General features: G+C 39.3%; 1 protein-coding gene and 1 long non-coding RNA gene across 5 annotated transcripts in view; both read right to left on the bottom strand.

Moving 5' to 3' along the window:
* LOC309815238 overlaps window positions 1-18,768 on the bottom strand; it is a 1,174,291-nt gene that overhangs the window by 1,023,575 nt on the left and 131,948 nt on the right. The gene's annotated exons all lie outside the window — the stretch shown is intronic.
* Window positions 8,098-18,768, bottom strand: part of RASGRP3 (RAS guanyl releasing protein 3) — a 103,310-nt gene continuing 92,639 nt past the window's right edge. For all 4 annotated transcript variants that reach the window (XM_082641897.1, XM_082641900.1, XM_082641899.1 and 1 more), the window contains exons 14-18: window positions 18,279-18,426; window positions 13,494-13,530; window positions 11,109-11,234; window positions 10,398-10,762; window positions 8,098-9,091 (exon numbers count right to left, since the gene is read on the bottom strand). In XM_082641897.1, the coding sequence (XP_082498023.1) occupies window positions 9,083-9,091; window positions 10,398-10,762; window positions 11,109-11,234; window positions 13,494-13,530; window positions 18,279-18,426 (685 nt within the window). In that variant the 3' untranslated portion in view covers window positions 8,098-9,082. The remainder of the gene's footprint in view (window positions 9,092-10,397; window positions 10,763-11,108; window positions 11,235-13,493; window positions 13,531-18,278; window positions 18,427-18,768) is intronic.

Here is an 18,768-nt window from a genome sequence, read left to right as displayed (position 1 = left end):
TATCCCAACTGCCTGCACATACAGAATCTATGATGGACAGTCCTCTATGCATTCTTTTGCTTTTTAGGGTTTTTTGTTTTGTTTTGTTTTTGTTTTTGGTCTAATATGAGAATCTTTTCCGATGTATTTAGTGTCTGTAGAACAGAGCAGCCTTGTAACAGCATCATCAAGGACAACCAAGGGAGTGAGTTGAAGATTAGGAGACTCATCGCTCGTCGGCTCATGTTACAGAACTCGTCTTATATCTCTTTTGAATGTTCCCTCTAGATGAGCATCTTTTTTAGTTTGTTTTCATCAAAATCAAGCTAAAATAAGAAGGTAGGTTGATGTCTGTGGTTTGGCATAATGTTTTTCCAAAATGGTATAAGCAAGAATACACAGTCATTGCAAGGGATACGCTGCTTGAATGGACTGCTTTTAGCAAAGGAATACATTTTCTATCCTCATCTTCCACAAGTACTCTTTCTCAAAACTAGCTGAGAAAATAAGCCTTCCCACTTTGCAAAAATAAAAATAAAAAATCCCAAAATACATCCCACATCTTCCTCTTATGAGTTGCCCCAGAGTATAAAACCTTCTGGATACCAATCACAGAGATCATTCAAAATACTGGGTCAAGGAGGCCTCCTTTAAAATCTATTCAAAGCATTCTAGTCATTTAAATCCCTTTTTACTTATTTTCCCTTAAGGATCAAACTGGCCTGTCTAGGAACACTCTGTGTTCAGAACACCCAAAAGAGTATTGGTTAATTATATGAATTCTTTTAAATATATAAATAGACTGTCTTACAAAAACCAATCTATTAAGACACATTGGATTAAAACTCATGGATAAAATGTTAAATGACTTCTTTCAGATTCAGGGGTCTTTATGTCTTAAATAAGATAGTTAGAACCGATTTTACCAAATCATGTCATGAGGTATGCATTCTGATCACAGTCAAAACTCATTTCATTTTACCAAAAACAAACATTTAAATTTATGATAAAACATTTTGTATATAAACTTAAAAATGTGCAGTTGAGCAGAAAGGCTTAAAGACCACTAACTGTTAAATGTCTTCATGTGTGCTTTGAGGAATACTTCATTACTAGGGCATCATCCTGGACCAGAGAGATCTCTCCCTGTGTGTTATACACCAGACCAGCCCCTTTTTGAAAATATAATCTCTACTATCTTTGGAGTATATAGAACACCATCTTTGAAGTCATTTTAGCTATGGGAAAAATAAGAGTGATGGGTGATGTACTGGAAAGAGGACTATATTAGGAGCTGAAAAAATTTGTTCTTATCTCCGTTCTGCTAATAACCAATTCTATGATTTTTCTATTTCTTTAAGTGTTTATTAAATGTGTTGCTATGCATTCTTCTGTAGTCATTCTTAGGAAGTTGCTGCAAGGGGGCATTTGTCACCCTTGTTCACCCTTGCCACAATTTGTTCCTCTGTGACACAGACCCTGAGGAGGGTCCATACCATTCTTTTATTATTATTATTTAATTTTTGAATAGGTAATACATGGATCAAAATTCAAAATGTAGAAAAGAGTTATTCAAAGAAATCTCCTCACTTTTGCCACACAGTTCTACTGTTACAGACATCTAATTTGTTAGGGGGATGTGTGTGTGTGTTCATGTGTCCTCTTTCAGAGATATTTTAAACATATAAAGAGATTAAATATATTATATTCATTCTTTTCCCCATTTGTACACGAATGATGCCGTGCAATACATACTGTTTTTCACCTTGATTTTTATTTAATATTTATTTTGGAGACCTTTCCATATCAATTCATAGAATTTCTTTTTTTTTAACATCTGAATGGTATTACATTATGTGGATGTAATCATTTATTTAACCAAGGCTTTATTAATGGATTATTTCCAGTTGTTTCCTATCCCAAACAATACTGTTTTGAAAAGCCTAGTTCATTTTGTATTTCTCTTATGTCCAAGCATATCTTGAGAGGTCACAAGCAAGTGCCTGGATTCTGGAGATATACTGCTGGGGTTTGAAGCCTGGCTCCACCAGGCTTCAAACCCCAGCAGCTGTGTGTCCTTGAGCCTATTACTCAACTTCTCTGTGCCTCAGGTTTCTTATCAGTAAGAACTCAGGTTATTGCGAAGATTCAGTGAATCAGCCTATGTAGACTACTTGGAAAAGCGCCTGACATACAGTAAATGCTGTAAGTGTTAGTTGCTGCTACTACTCTTATTGGTATTCTTATCACTATTATCTTTAGGATAAATTCCCAGACATGGAATTACTAAGTCAAAAACAAAATACAATTCTAGTTTTGATGAATATTGCCAAAATGGTCTTCAGTCAAGATTCCACAAATTAACATTGCCAGCAGTGATGTGTGAATAGAAGTCTATTTCCCCACATTCATGTGAAGAAAGTATTTGAAATTTTTGAATCTGATGAGTGAAAACTGTTATCACAGAGTAGTTTTAAGTTACATTTCATTTTAGTGAGGAGGGTAACGTGGTTTCATGAGTCCTTTGGATTTCTTTTGGTGTGAATTATCTGTTCAATTCCTTTGCCCGTTTTATTTGAAACAAGGATGTTGAATTTGTCTTATGCATTTGTAGCTCTTTATGTATTAACTAGTTCTGTTAGTGATATGACTTCATACATTCTAAAACATTCTTTGTTTATCTTTGGACCTAGATTTTGGTGGGATGAGCCACTCAGACTTTTTATTTATTTATTTTTTTACACAGCTATTTTATCAATCTTCTCTTTTAAGGCTTCTGGGTACTGTGTCCTATTTAGAAAGGCATTCCCAATCCAAGATAATAATTTTAAATAGTTATTCCATAGTTCATAATATGGTATAATTTTTTCCATTTAAATCTTTCATTCATTTGGAAATTATTGTGGTATAAGTTTTGAGCAATAAATCCAAGTTTATGTTAAGGTTGTCACCCAGTTGTCTCAAATTATTTTGAGTAATATTTTTTTCTGAAATGATATGAGATGGCCACTTTATCGCATACTTAATTACCATATTACTTCTTCTATTGATATTTCTGGACTTGTTATTCTATTTCTATTGATTCATACCCTTGTAATAAACTGTTTTACTTTATGTTTTAATATCTGACAGGGCTAATTAGTATTCACTCATTGCTCTTTTTCAGATATTTTCTAGCTGTTCATGTTTCTTTTTCTTCCTATGAACTTTAAATCAACTTGCTAACGCAAAAAAAATTCTCTTTGTGTTTTTTGGGGTGTGCAGTAAGAAATTCAAAGGTTCACTTGGAAGAAAACTAAGATCTTCACAATGTTTTCTTCCTCTCCAAGAACTTGGTACCTTTCCATTCATTTCAATCTTCTTTTGTGTTTCTCGGGAGCATTTTAACATTTAGCTTGCTTGTTTCTTATTAAGTTTATTCCTTGATATCTTAACTATTTTTGTCACTTGTGTATGAGGTCTTTTATTTTATCTTCTGATTACTGTCTGTATTTATGACAGTTATTTCTGTCTATTAATTTAATGCCCAACTACCTTATTGGTTTTTCTTTTCGTTTGTAGTAAGTTTTCAGTTGATTCTCTTGAGTTTCTCAATATGGTCACTTCAAAGTAATTATTTTGCCTACTTTAAAATATTTATACTCCTGTTTTCTTTTTTATCTTCTGTATTACCTAACACCTCTCAAAGGCAATGAATGTTAGATAATAATGATGATAGGCCTTCTTATCTTAGATGAGTCTTTAGTAACAATGCTTACAGTGTTTTCGAAGTATCTTGCTGGTTTGTGGTTGAGATAGATAAATTTTAATCACATTTAGAAGTTTTCATCTATATTTTTAATCTATTTTTATTTTCAAAAGTTTTAAAATCAAAATGTGTGTCGAATTTTGTCAAATGTTTATTTAGCATTTATTAAGATGGTCATATAATTTTCCTCTTTATATTTTATTAACATAATCACATATTCATAGATAAGTGAATACTGAACCACTCTTAAATTTCTGGTATGAACCTTCATATTTTGCACTGTGCTTAAAATATTTCAGGTTTGCCTTGATATTCATAAATGAGATTATTCCAGTTTTCTTATTTGGGGCAATTCTTATTGGGTTTTGGTGTCAATATTATGTTTATTTTAAAGTTTTTAGAACTCTTTGTTGTGTTCTAGAACAATGTAAGTTACACTGAATTAATCTATACTTTAAAAGTTTGATAAAATTTTCTAGTAGAACTATTTGAGTCTGATGATAACCTTGAAAAGCAGCTTTTCAACGACTCCAATTTTTATTCTTAAGTCAGTTTTTGCAGATTGTATTTTCCTAGAAATTAGCCATTTTAACTAGGTTTTCATTTCTTCCTTTTTTGGGTCTAGATTTGAGCAAAGTAGTGGTTTATTTTTATCCTTTCTTGTCTATTAATGTATTCATATATTTAAGACTTTAACTTTTCCTCTGAGTAGTGCTTATGTGGAACCTGTAGGAAGTATGTATAGTGTTTTCATGATCATTTCTTATAAATTCTTCAATTTCAATTTCCTCTTTGATTCAAGAGTTGTTTGAAAGATTTGGAAGAGGTGTGTTTTGTTTTATTTTAATTTCTGGATTTTAGAGATTTTATTTTTCTGGTTTTGCCATTAAGTTCTAATTTTATAGTATTATAAAGTTTTATCTCTATTATTTCCAAATTTTGGAAATTTACTGATGTTTTCCTTGTGACCTAACATATGGTCAATTTTTGTGATAGTTTCATTGAAGAAGATAGAACTGGAGATGTAGTCTGTTTTCAGAAGACAGAGTTAATACGTATATATATCAATTTTTTTCAATATACTTATTTTCAATAAAAGTGAGAAAGCATGATTTTTTCTTTTCTTTTTTTTAACATCTTTATTGGAGTATAATTGCTTTACAATGGTGTGTTAGTTTCTGCTTTATAACAAAGTGAATCAGTTATACATATACATATGTCCCCATATCTCTTGCCTCTTGTGTCTCCCTCCCTCCACCCTCCCTATTCCACCCTTCTAGGTGGTCACAAAGCACCCAGCTGATCTCCCTGTGCTATGTAGCTGCTTCCCACTAGCTATCTATTTTATATTTGATAGTGTATATATGTCCATGCCACTCTCTCACTTTGTCCCAGCTTACCCTTCCCCCTCACGTGTCCTCAAGTCCATTCTCTACTAGGTCTGTGTCTTTATTCCCATCTTGCCCCTAGGTTCTTCATGATCATTTTTTTTCTTTTCTTTTTTTTTTTTTAGATTCCATATATATATGTGTTAGCATACGGTATTTGTTTTTCTCTTTCTGACTTACTTCACTCTGTATAACAGACTCTAGGTCCATCCACCTCATTACAGATAACTCAATTTCATTTCCTTTTATAGCTCAGTAATATTCCATTGTATATATGTGCCACATCTTCTTTATCCATTCATCTGTCGATGGACACTTAGGTTGCTTCCATGTCCTGGCTATTGTAAATAGAGCTGCAGTGAACATTGTGGTACATGACTCTTTTTGAATTATGGTTTTCTCAGGGTATATGCCCAGTAGTGGGATTGCTGGGTCATATAGTAGTTCTATTTTTAGTTTTTTAAGGAACCTCCATACTGTTCTCCATAGTGGCTGTATCAATTTACATTCCCAGCAACGGTGCAAGAGGGTTCCCTCTTCTCCACACCCTCTCCAGCATTTACTGTTTGTAGATAGTTTGATGATGGCCATTCTGACTGGTGTGAGATGATATCTCATTGTAGTTTTGATTTGCATTTCTCTAATGATTAATGGTGTTGAGCATTCTTTCATGTGTTTGCTGGCAATCTGTATATCTTCTTTGGAGAAATGTCTATTTAGGTCTTCTGCCCATTTTTGGATTGGGTTGTTTGTTATTTTGATATTGAGCTGCATGAGCTGTTTGTAAATTTTGGAGATTAATCCTCTGTCTGTTGATTCATTTGCAAATATTTTCTCCCATTCTGAGGGTTGTCTTTTTCTCCCGTTGCGGAGCACAGGCTCCGGACACGCAGGCTCAGCGGCCATGGCTCACGGGCCCAGCCGCTCCGCAGCATGTGGGATCTTCCCAGACTGGGGCACGAACCCGTGTCCCCTGCATCGGCAGGTGGACTCTCAACCACTGCGCCACCAGGGAAGCCCCTGCCTTCATTGTTAAACAGCAAACCTCTATGTCTTTTGGAGAGGCTGTTTTACCATGGAAATCTGGGGACATTATTGCTTCAGGGAACAGCCACTCAACATAAAGTGTTCAAATACCAGTTAGGATCACTCTCTGATTTAGGCAGATCTCAAAAAGCATCAATACAATTTGCACATCCTTCAGTGAAGACTCAGTTACAGTATCTAACATTTCCTCTCTTGGTATCTAATAATATTAACTTTTTTTTTTGGCTGTGCCATTCAGCTTGCGGGATCTCAGTTCCCCGACCATGGATTGAACCCGGGCCACAGCAGTGAAAGCCCAGAATCCTAACCACAAGAGCACCAGGGAACTCCCAATATTCACTGTTAAGAGTTTGGTTTTGTTTTTGCTTTGATAGTGATCATCAAACCTACAAAAGGAAGGTCTGGAGGAACCAACCATCATAGTTCTTTTTGCTCCACCATGGGTTTGCCTAATTTACTTATTTTATTGATTATGGGAAATTGACATATTGGAAACATCAGAGTCACCATTGGTTATGAGTAAATGATATAATCAAAATTATAAAGCAGCTTTATTATGGACTCGAATTCCTCTTCAGCAAAGTATTAATAGTAGTGTGTGTGTGTGTGTGTGTGTGTGTGTGTGTGTGGGTCTGCATGCCTGTGTATACATATAAACACTATTATATACACACATATACAAAAATAGTTTATGTACATATATACACATAATATGTTAGTTTTATTATTTTTTTGGTTTGATTTTACTCGAGGTTCATTTAGTATCTTTGTAACAGGAAGGCTGATCCTATAAAACTCTTCTTATATGTGAAAAATCAAAAATAACCCAAACTAAGTGGCAAGTGAAATAACTGCTTTGAGAAGAAAAAGAATAGTCTTAACATTCATTAACAAAAACAACAGAAAGCACACACACAAGAAGGGTTTCTTGTACTTAAATTGCCATTTTCTCTTTTTAATTTTGTTAACATGTATTTCATTGCATTTATGAATAGGAATAGAGAGTATATATACATGGAACCAACACTGGGGATGGCTATTTGCTTTCTGAGGTGCTCGCAAATGGTGAGTTCTTATATTTTCGAGCTTAATCACAACTCCCTCACCTAATAACTTCATTTAATTTGCAATATCTCTGCAAATTGATCTCTGAATCTGTTTGGCATGATTAAGTCAGTTCTAGCGAATTTGAAACTCTATTTTAAGGAGTCATCTTGCCTTAAATGCCCATGGGCTCTCAGCTCCCAAGGGCAGAGACGAAGAGTTGTTCCTCTTTGTGCATCTAACACAGGACCTGCCCAGAGCAGGTACTCAACAAGTATTTGCTGAACAGAACTGTCTTCATTTACCTAATGGAAAATGAGAAGAAAGGCATTTTTTTATTGAAGCAACTGCCCCAAAAGAAACAAATTCAGTCTTACGTGGATTATATACACTTAAACTCCCAAATGCAGACCAGTGCACCTCTGTGGGTCCAGTTTCTGACTGGGCTCTTGGTAGCAGGTCATTCTCCTCACCCATAGGCTCAAACCCATCTCTATTTTTGAACATCTTCAACCAAGTTCTTTCTTCTCTCATCATGTAAGAAACAGACCCACATCTAGTAATGTTGGGTCAAAGGAAGATATTCAAAATATTGATACTTTAAAAGTTTAAATGAAATGTTAATCAAAGGTGGTTTGTGATGATTTGCTTTCTATGACTCTTCTTAATATGATGGCAATTTCTTAGGAAGAGCATGAGAGCTCTCTTTCACAACCAAAAAGTTTTCTTTTATAACAAACAAAATTCTTAAAACTATTTTGAGGTTTTAAAAATTGCTGGTTGAATTTTAAAAATTGCATTTCAGTAAGGGGTTTGAGGGATGGTTTGTTTTTCTCCTGAATTTTATTCCCAAAAACTTGAATTGATTTTTTTAATTGTTATTCATACTTCTTCTTTTTTTTTTTTTTTTTTTTTTTTTTTTGCGGTACGCGGGCCTCCCATTGCTGTGGCCTCTCCCGCTGCGGAGCACAGGCTCCAGACGCGCAGGCTCAGCGGCCACGGCCCACGGGCCCAGCCGCTCCGCGGCATGCGGGATCCTCCCGGACCGGGGCACGAACCCGCGTCCCCCCCATTGGCAGGCAGGCTCTCAACCACTGCGCCACCAGGGAAGCCCAATTGTTATTCATACTTCTTAATAGCAGTCTTATGAAAGATGGCTAAACCTAGTGAGATGGGACATGTATTTAGTTAATTTTCCCCCATGGCAGTGATAAATATTAGGATAGTTTTCATGGCTGTGTCATAGCTACCTAGTGATGCAGAATTGGCAAGACTTATATGATTATAGAAGTGTGACTTGTTACACATTATAATAGCAACTGATATGGTAAGAACAATGTAAACAGCTTCTCCTTGCAGCAGATCATCATTAGAAGAACCACTGCCTTCCAAGTCTGGAAGAGCTTCCTTGTCCCTCAAAAAAATAAGTCCTGGTCCCGTCCAAAAAGCACACAAAAAGACCCCTAAATCGACTCCTCGTTAAACACCCCCCTCAAAAGTTTATAAAAATACTGAAATAACATTCTCACAGAAAAAGCAAAGTCCGAGTTTAGAGAATGAATATCAAGTACATGCACAAAAGCTTTCATTTCACCCGTATATAAATGACTCTAGAGAAAGGTAGGAGAGAAAACTACCAACTACATAACACAGTCTTTGTGGCACCTCACTAGGAGCAGGGAAGGAGGAAATAAATAGTTCATAGGGTAAGTCCTCTGTCCCATAGTTCAATCAGGGAGATCCCACAGTGTCACAAGGCAGTAAATGTCCAGATATCTTTTCAGATAACTTCCTGAGTTTTGGAGTGTTCTTCAGAGCATCTCATCTTGCTCCTTCCAAATGCCAACACAGTTGCCTTCATGTCCTCAGCCTGAAGTCAGCCTTCCTGCAATACGAATCAGAACCTGTTGTATGGCTGGATCTCATTTAAAAAAATAAGACTTCTCCTAGAAAGCAATTTATCAGATAATTTCAAGGGAACATCTCAAATGATCAGTGCCTTGTATACTCAAGATTTATAGAGGGAAATAAAAGATCATGTAGTCCACCCAGCACATGATGTAAATGTTCTGAAATTACTAAAAACCATTGAATTATACACTTTAAATGGGTAAATTTTATAGTACATAAATTATATCTCAACAAAGCTGTTTTAAAAGTTGGTGTTAAAAGAAAGGAAACAATGGTTCAGCAGGAACTTACAATAAACTTCATACTACTGAAGATCATGTGCGGCATCCTTACTAATTGTCTTCGATGAGGAAGGAACTAGAGGAATTTTGGTTAAAGGTCATTGGCGATTTTCTCATCATAGGAAACTATGGAGATTGTGCGCTTAGATCTCCTGAGGACAGGTGGAATGTGGAGGACCAGTCATAAGAAAAAAGAGCACTGGCTTGATCCAGTAGGATCTCTACCTAACCTAATATTCTGTTTATGAAAATGATTCAGTAGGGAGGCAATGGCTTCCCTCCATGACATTACTTTTAGGTTAGGAATGTGACACCAATTTCCCCAAATCCTTTTTCTTAATACACTATGGACTGTTGACTAATAAATTTATCTAAGTCCATCTTGAATCAATTTATATTTTCAGCTGTTCTAACAAATTCCATATGTTTCCAGATTTGCTTTGGATGATCTGAACATACTTTTTGTGTGGAGGCAAAGCCTGACATATAGAACCCTGAGGTCCCCATGTCTCTGATATTCACCACCCTCTCCTCCATGATGCTGTCAAAAGCCCCCCCCCTTTTTTTAAAGTAGGGGCAAGAGTTTCCAGCTCTCCTTCTCTATCTACATGTCTTTTGCTTCCACTGCCTCCTCTGAGTTTGGACCCTGATTCTAGCTTGGAAAACTAAGCTGATGGGTATAGCGTACTGTTATATTGGATACAAGCAACAGTCAAGGGTCCCTGGACATCATGTCAGTATACAGACACGGAAACCTTCACTGAGTTTTAGAACCCATTCAGTTCAGTTTTAGACATCATAAAACTAATGTCCAAGGAGAAGAGACCATTTGTCCAGAGTCACATAACTAGCCAAAGACGACTAAAAGTGATATGTCTTGGTTCCCAACCATTCTGCTTTCAAAACTACCAGGCTGCCTTGTGGACTCATTATAACACTCATCTCAGCCGCTTTCAGCCTCCCTCTTCTGATTTTATTTGTGGTTTGACCAGCACTGACCTCACCATCCTGTCTGGTCTCAACCATGTCAGCTTCGTCCTGGTCTGGTTCGAACGCAGTGCCTCGGTCAACAACATCCACACCAGCCTGCACCCTGGGCTTCTCATTTTCCCACTTGGCAAAGCCTTTGTCCTTTGCTGCTTTGTCATGGAACTTGGACTTCATTTTGGGGAAAGTGTGGGACCCTGAGTCCCCCCAGCCAGCCTCTGACCACACAGGCTCGGTCTGGGTGGCCTGGCTGGTGGTGGCCCGCTGCAGCCGCACGGAGATCTTGCGAGAGGAGCCTGTGACCAGTGTGATGGCTCTGCCGTCCAGGTCTCGGTGTCCAGCTGTGACGCCAGGGAACTCGAACACCTCATCCTGCACTGGAAGGGGAAAGATTACTGTGATTATTGTGATTAATCGTACATCTGACTGGTTCACAGCAAACCGTCAAAGTGGGTGCAAACAACAGGAGTCCTGTGGGCAAGGTCCTAGAGGAACAGACCAGAGGCGAAATGAAATTGACCTCAGGTGAACTGCATGTTATTGAGACCCAAAAGCCAAAAGGAGCATGTAGGTTTCAAGGGTCTTTAGCCACTGCTGCTTACCCTGAAGACCTTTATGTTTATAATGGCTCTGACTAGCTTTAGATCCAGAACCCAACCAAAGTGCAGGCATGGAAGGTGAGCAGAGAGAAATCGCAGTAGGAAAGAAAGTTGAGGACATTACCTGGAGGCAACGAGGGACTTCCAGGCAGTGACCCATGACTGCTGCCCAAGGAGGGCGCCCGGGCAAATCTCCGGCAGGCCAGAACCAGGAGGTCTTTGCACTGTTTATGACAGTTGGCTCCACAGTCTGAAACAACCAAAAGTATCACAGGTGATTAGTGTGAACCACATGTCAGGTGCTGACCAGGCTTCCAGGTTGGTGTTTGGGCTCTCACGCCTCCCCTCCCCCACCCTTGTTTCTGTGTTTAATCTCAGGTCCACAGGGTGTGTCTAGGGCTAGTAAAAGGGCCAGTGGGACTCTCTTCCCTTCCTGGGGTTCCTAAAGTTCTCTCTTATATTTGTTCAGCTGCTTCTTCTACACAGTTCACTGAAGTACTGGGGAGCAATAAGCAGGGGCAGCCTGAATGGGGAGTTGCCTGTGCCCAAAACTAAATGCAAATTACATGGGACTGGGGTTCTTCTCCAGACCAAGATGGATTCCCCACAAAGAGGCTCCCTGAGCCAGAATGAGGGTGAGAAGCCTCAGCATCTAGTCTCTTCCAGGACCTACAGTTGCCTCTAAATATTTACAGCAAGGTGTCCCTGCATTCAGTATTTGTCTGCATTTTGTATTCTTCTTCATTTCCCAAAACCTTTTCCAGAGCAAGCGATTATATCTTTTGCTTCCTTTCTTGGCATAGAAATAGAAGACAAGGTGAGCATATGCTCAATAAACATGTCTCAGATTTGACTATGGCTTGGAAATGGCATGCTGCAGATCCTGTGGCCTTCCCATTAGATGTTTTAGTTAAGAAAGTAGATATTAATTGCTACTTGGAGTACAAAATTTTGGCCACTTTGGAAGATAGCAACACGATTACTTAATACGATGAGGGTCCTACATTTCTCTTAGAATCACTGAACAGATATGATCATTTTATAAGGATATTTCTCTCACCATCAAAGAGGAATTTTCTCATTATTTCCAATACCCATTTTCCCCTAAATGGTCTTGTTTCAAATGGTTTTTTAATAACATCAGGGAAAGATCAAATTGCAATGACATGTCTGGTCTATTTTAATTAGACTTTTCACTCTATATGTCTTTAAGAGAAAATACCACCTGAACAGAGATCCTAGGGTTTAATTGATTTTCATCTTCACAAAATTGTGTGTGTTTGTTTGTGTCTGTGTGTGTCTAGGGGAAAAGGGGCAGAAACCAGTATCTCTGCTTGAAAGTAAAAATTCAAGTTAGACTAAGTCAACTGATTCAGAGAACAAAAGGGAAGGGTTTTTTTGTTTGTTTGTTTTTTGAGCACTAAAAGGTGGCTCCCATAGAGGTTCAAGGAAGTTCCCTGTTCATGTAAAATGAGGGCCAAATACTGAAAGACAGCTAGAGAAAAAAGGCATCACAAGGGAACATTATTAATCTGAAGGCATTCTGTGATTAAGATATTTCATTTTGTGGCTTTATTATATTTTTCAAGAGCATTATCAGATTCTTAAAAGAACCAGTATAAATAGTCTGCATAAAATATCCAGCAGTTTTCTGAACACCAATAATGTGTAATAATCATATATCTACAAGTAGCCAAACATTCCTATTGCATTTATCAAATATATATTTATTCAATTGCTATAAATTTCAATTAAATGGGGGAAGTATATGAACAAATTCATTGAAAGGGACAAATGTATCTCCTCGTTTCTCATCATCATCTGTGATTTAGTAAAGAAAGGAATAGCTATGTGAGAGTAGAAAGAAATGCATATGTATTACAGAAATGAGCATGGGTTTTTTTTCCCTTGAAGGACAAAGTTCTTATATACAGTATTTCCATTAGGCTTGCCCTCCTCAGAATTCCCACCTTAAATGTGTGCTGATGATGGGCAAGACATCTTAGAGATGGGGGTTAGATGTGTGGGGGATAATAAGTGTGGTTTCCTTGCTCTTTGTAACCAGAGATAAAATTCCAGCCTGGGATCTCCAAAACTTCAGGGAGTCCTTTACCGGACCATTAACTCTTCAGTTACCAGTAGCCCCAAAGCCCCAATTTCTCTGTGATGCCAAGAGCTTTAAAGTTTCCCTCAGACAAATATGATTCCTGCCCCAAAAGTCACATTTAAAAATTTTAACAATGGGAGATTGGGATCGACATATATACACTACTATGTATAAAATAGATAACTAATGAGAACCTACTGTATAGCACAGGAACTCTACTCAATGCTCTGTGGTGACCTAAATGGGAAGGGAATCTAAAAAAGAGGGGATATATGTATACGTATAACTGATTCACATTGCTGTACAGCAGAAACTAACACAACATTGTAAAGCAACTATACTCCAATACAAATTAATTTAAAAAATAAAATAAAATAAAAAATTTAACAAAGTAACATTTACCTTTGCATTTGTATCCTTGCTTGATTATGCCCCAGAGCTGTAACAAAAGACAAAGGAATGTCAGGGAATCTGGAGAGAAATCTGGAAAGAAAACAAGGCCACAGAGAAGGAAGTCCTGGGAAGCGTGATGCCTGGTAGAGCACAAACAGGATGTAGCTGCTCCTGACACCCTTCCTGTCAGATAGAAGGACCCTCTCCCAGCCCACCCCAGCTGGGGCAATAACAGGAGTTTTGCTTCCCTTTTCTTTCTGGGAACCAAACGGGAGCTGGGATGGGAAACTGACGTTGGTGCATTTATTGGACTTTGGCATAATGCGCTCTCAGCAAAACTCACAGGGAGACTCTGTCACTCTGCCTTTGATAGTCCCTGGCTCCCTCTGCTCTTTTTAAAATCACACTAGCTGCTCTTGGCGCCCCCCACGGTAAATTAAGCGACCCAAGCAATGCATCCCACTAAAGCATTTGGATTTTGCTTGATTCTTTTCTGAGAAGCATTTCTACCTTGAAAGAATACAGAAGAGGAAAAGATTTTGCATTTGTTTGTGTATTTATTCTCTGCATTTGCTGCGTGTTTGGCCTGTGCTGGGGCTGTGGGAGATGCAGAAAAGGCTCAGATTCTGCCAACCAAGTAAGGAGTAGGATGTAGGAAGTGACGAGAGTCTCAGGCGAGATGTGAGGGCCTACAGTTCAACAAGGGAGTGTTTGCCCAGGCGGTTCAGGGGCATCATCCTGGTGGTGGTGTCTTCACAAACCTCTGCCACACTGTAATCTCCGTGAAGAAGGGGACTTCCCACATTCTTTCCCAGGCCTCCTGCAGCACTTGCATATGGGAACCAGGGGCATCAGGAACATACAGTGCTGATGAATTAAACAGGCTTAGCTCAAGTTGGAGAAGCTCCATTTCTACACTTTGAGTGGTTAGGCTAAGTGGCTGATATCTACCTAATAAAATAATTTTGAAAGAAACAGGGCTGGTGGGCTACTGGCATTGATGGGAGTGTTGTTCACAATGTGTTATAGGGGAACAATGCCCTGAGTGTGGGCATCGTGGCCCTAGGAGAGTAGCTGCTGATGTGAAGGGATTCAAGGCTTTGGGAAAGTTGCTCCTTACTCTCTTTCTGACAAGGAAATTCCATCAGTGGAGAGTGATTCCTTTGAGCCTTAAAAGTTCTTTGGTCCTTCAGAAAACATTATTAAGATGCAAATGTCTCTTGGGACAGGGCAACACTTTGCCTTGGAGACAGGAAGGATTATTAAGACAACTAACTGGAAGCGAGGCCTCAGGTGCCTAGGATGACTGGAAAAGGGATGGGGAGGTGTCAGTACAGAAAAGGGAATGGGTGGGTAGGCCAATCACATCTGTCAGAGCTATAAGGATCTTTACGATAATCCAGTTTGCTTCCCTTTTATAAAAGATGAGTGTGATGATGCAGGAAGTTAAATAAGTTGCAAGGTCCCACATCTGGGAAACTTTGTAGTGATGAGAAATCATTTCCTCACAGAGCCCTTGGTAATAGTAATAACAAAAATAACAATGATAGCTAACATTTAATGAACTCTTGCTATGTGAAAGGCACAGTTTTAAGCTATGTGTAGCAATTCATTTTTTAAATTAATTAATTAGTTAATTAATCTATTTATTTTTGGCTGCGTTGGGTCCTCGTTGCTGCGCGCGGGCTTTCTCTAGTTGTGGCGAGTGGGGACTACTCTTCGTTGCGGTGCGGGGGCTTCTCATTGCGGTGGCTTCTCTTGTTGCGGAGCACGGGCTCTAGAGTGCAGGCTTCAGTAGTTGTGGCACATGGGCTCAGTAGTTGTGGCTCGCATGCTCCAGAGCGCAGGGTCAGTAGTTGTGGTGCACGGGCTTAATTGCTCCGCGGCATGTGGGATCTTCCCGGACCAGAGTTCGAACCCGTGTCCCCTGCATCAGCAGGCAGATTCTTAACCACTTCACCACCAGGGAAGTCCCATGTAGCAATTCATTTAATGCTCACAATATCCTTATGAGATACGTAATAATAATTTTCTCATTTTTACAGATGAGGAGACTAAGCTACGGAGAGGTGAAGTCATTTGGCAAGATCTCATAGCTAGTAAGTAGGAAAAGAAAAATGTGAAGAGTGTGTCACTTCCGGGAAAGAGAGGAAGCCATTGCTCCTGGGAGTTTTGTGTGTGATCAGAACAAAAGCCGCTGATCTAGGACAGGAAAGGATAAGGTTTCAGAAGCATCCGAATCTCTGGCTATGGCACGTTATTAGCATAGCTGCAGAAACTGCTGAAGAAGATAAAATCAAGCATGAGTCCCATGAGGCGGGCAAGTCAGGGCATTGCTTGCTGATGCTTACTTAAGGAGCAGGAGACAACACGGGTCACGAAGAGGCTCTGGGTCAGCGTGCCAGCCAAGGACAGGAGAAGGTACTTCCCACAGTCTTTGATTTAGAGACCTCAGGCTGCTGTAAGACTTGCAGTGATTGTGGTGGGAGGAGCACTGCACTGGGAGTGAGGAGAACTGAATATGAGTCATGGCTCTGCTGCTAGTGATCCATGTGACCTTAGGGAAGTCACTTAACTTCTCCAGATCTCAAAATAAGGGAATTAGCAAAATTCTTTCAGCTCTGGAATCCTAATTCTAAAATCAATGTATTTCAAGCAGTGTCTATTTGTCTTCCTTACCCTTAAAATGGAATTTATTTCAAAAGCAGGTGGTCCAAGCACTAAAAAATAGTTCCTTCTATTCCCCCACAGTTCCTTTCAGTGACCCAGCTAGAGCATGATATTTATAAATCCCTTTGAAAACCAAAGAGCTTTTTAAAAAAGGTGTGTGAGTAAAGATCAACTCAAATTATAGCAAGGAAATTAAGTATATTTTGAAAAATAAAAAGGGCTATTAAAACTCTGAATGAGTTAATTTCGATAAAACTCCAAAAGCATAAAGGAACACTAAAAAAAGAGAAAGATTTACTCTGAGCTCTGTGGTATGCAACATGTCTGATATCATTTAATCACCACAGCAACATGGCAGGTAAGTCTTAACCGCCTCTTACAGATAGGAAAACAGAGACTCAAAGATGATCAATAATTTGGTCAAGGACATAGATTAATAAGGGGCAGAATTGAGATTCAAAGTCAGATTTCCGGACCCTAAGTCCAGAGCTTTCGACCTGATCACAGCTGCATCAAAAACCTAGCACCAGCAAATCTGCTCTGATTAGCTGGGGAGGGAAGTGTGTAGAAGCTCCCAAGAAAGCCACCTTGCTGCTTCTATAGAACCAGAGCCTCCATGGAAGGGAGAGACATCCAGAAGGACTGGAGAGCAGAGACAAGACCTTGAGATTTGATAAGGACCTACCAACTCTCACACCACACCATGGGTCAGATGTCTCAGCCTGACTTTTGGCTGTGCCAGGCCAGGGCCAAACAGATTCCCTGGGCCCCACTCTGCAGGAGAGAGTTACACATGGCTCCATACCACTTGAGCATTTTTCAGGTCTAGATACAGGCAAAAATTCCCATCAGAAGAGAGATACATGAAAAAGGAAAAGTTATTTGTTTGATGATAAAATGGTCAGGTGATGCAATCCCAGTGGTGTAGCTGGTAGGAGAACCTCTCCTTCCCTGGGGTGGGCTAAGAGAGCTGGTTAGGCTGCCTTGCCCCTTGATCACAGCAGCTTCTATGATCACGCGGGGCCATCTTTGAGGTAACCACTGCCTCGAATCTACCTGTTCTCAGCAGGGGGTGTGCTTGAATTCAAACTCCTGCCCTTTGGCTCCCCAAAGCCAGTTATTCAAGACTGAAAGTGAAAAATGTAATTTAATGGGAGCGTATATGATATCAGCTACGAATTCCATATGGTCCACAGGGGGACATGACTGCTGAATGAAGCTAACAAAACTGAGCTGGCATCTGGACAAATGCCACTCACCTGGCTGCTGGGCTACCCTTGTGTAGAGTACTACATTTTCCATCTTACATTACTTGGATATCAACTAGAAGATGTTCAGAGCTCGAGGGTCTTTGTTTAACACCAGGGCCAAACCTGACCTTAGTTGCTAAAGAATCATCAGATATGGGGAAGTGAGGTGTACAACCTTCATTTGTTGCAGTGGTGTAGGTAAAGCCAGAACACTTGAGTTTGGGTCCCGGCTCTAGTCATTACTGGCTGTGAAATCCTGGGAAACTTGAGTTATCCTCTCTGGACCTCTCTACCTTCATATGCAAATGGGGAGAGTAAAATGCCCACCTCATGGGCTAGTTATGAGGATTAATTACACTAATGCCTCAGGAAATATTTTATTACTGTCAAATGCCGAGTACGTGTTATTTATTATTATAACCATCTTCTCTTCGAAAAGATTTTTTTTCCTTTCTGAGTTATGAATTATGGAGCCATATCATGATAGATTTCTAGTGACTGACACCATATGAAACAAGAACTGAGAGGAACTGGCTACAATAAATATACCACTTAATTGCACTCAGTGATGAATGCCAGGGCTCACTGGGCAGAACTTTTCCCTGGCAGGTATTAACAGACAAACTGCTCTCCTGAGTTAATAAGCCTCACCAACCTTCCCTGTCTTCTCCAGCCCTGCATTCCTAGAAAGAACATAGCTAAATCTGCAGATCTTGCTTTTGTTTTTAATTGAATGTTTAATTTCAGGGAGCCATCATGTTTTACTTTGGATCTAAGGCAGACAATGGACTCTGTTCATGTATCATTTCCCCACATTCTCAGAATACTGCACAAATCACTACATACAAGAGAAAGCAATGGAAAACAGACTTACAAATCCTGCACAGTGTTCACAGAAGGTTGGCTTGAGATAGGTCATCTCCTGAAAATTATGGACAAATCCTGGTCCCATTTTACAGTGTAGTTGGGATTTAGCTCTCAGGAAGTAAGCCATCATTTCATCCTTACTAATTAGACCATCCCTGTGAAGAGAATCAAAGAAGAGAGGGATCTTTGAATACCATGTTGCTAAGTAGTTGCCACACTTAAAACACTCACCTCCCAAATCTTTCTGGCCAAAAGCCGGGAGTGGGGGGGAATGTTCATTTTCCTGTCACATCTGAAAAGAGAGGACCTCAAAGGACAGCTTTCAGTGTCAAAGGCTTTCTTAGCACACACACACTTTAAAACTTTCCTCTAAACTTTCCCATCAGAAAGTTTAAAACTTCCTCTAAACTTTCCCATCAGAATGTGCTCACACTCCTGGAACTCCAGCTTACACGACTGGGCTGAAGACCTAACAATCTACATCTCTTGCCCTAACC

Source organism: Mesoplodon mirus (genome assembly GCF_964341445.2).
Source record: "Mesoplodon mirus genome assembly, chromosome: 14".
Classification (NCBI taxonomy): Eukaryota; Metazoa; Chordata; class Mammalia; order Artiodactyla; family Ziphiidae; genus Mesoplodon; species Mesoplodon mirus.
The sequence above is the reverse complement of the archived record's forward strand: the minus strand, read 5'-3'. Positions and strand labels throughout refer to the sequence as shown.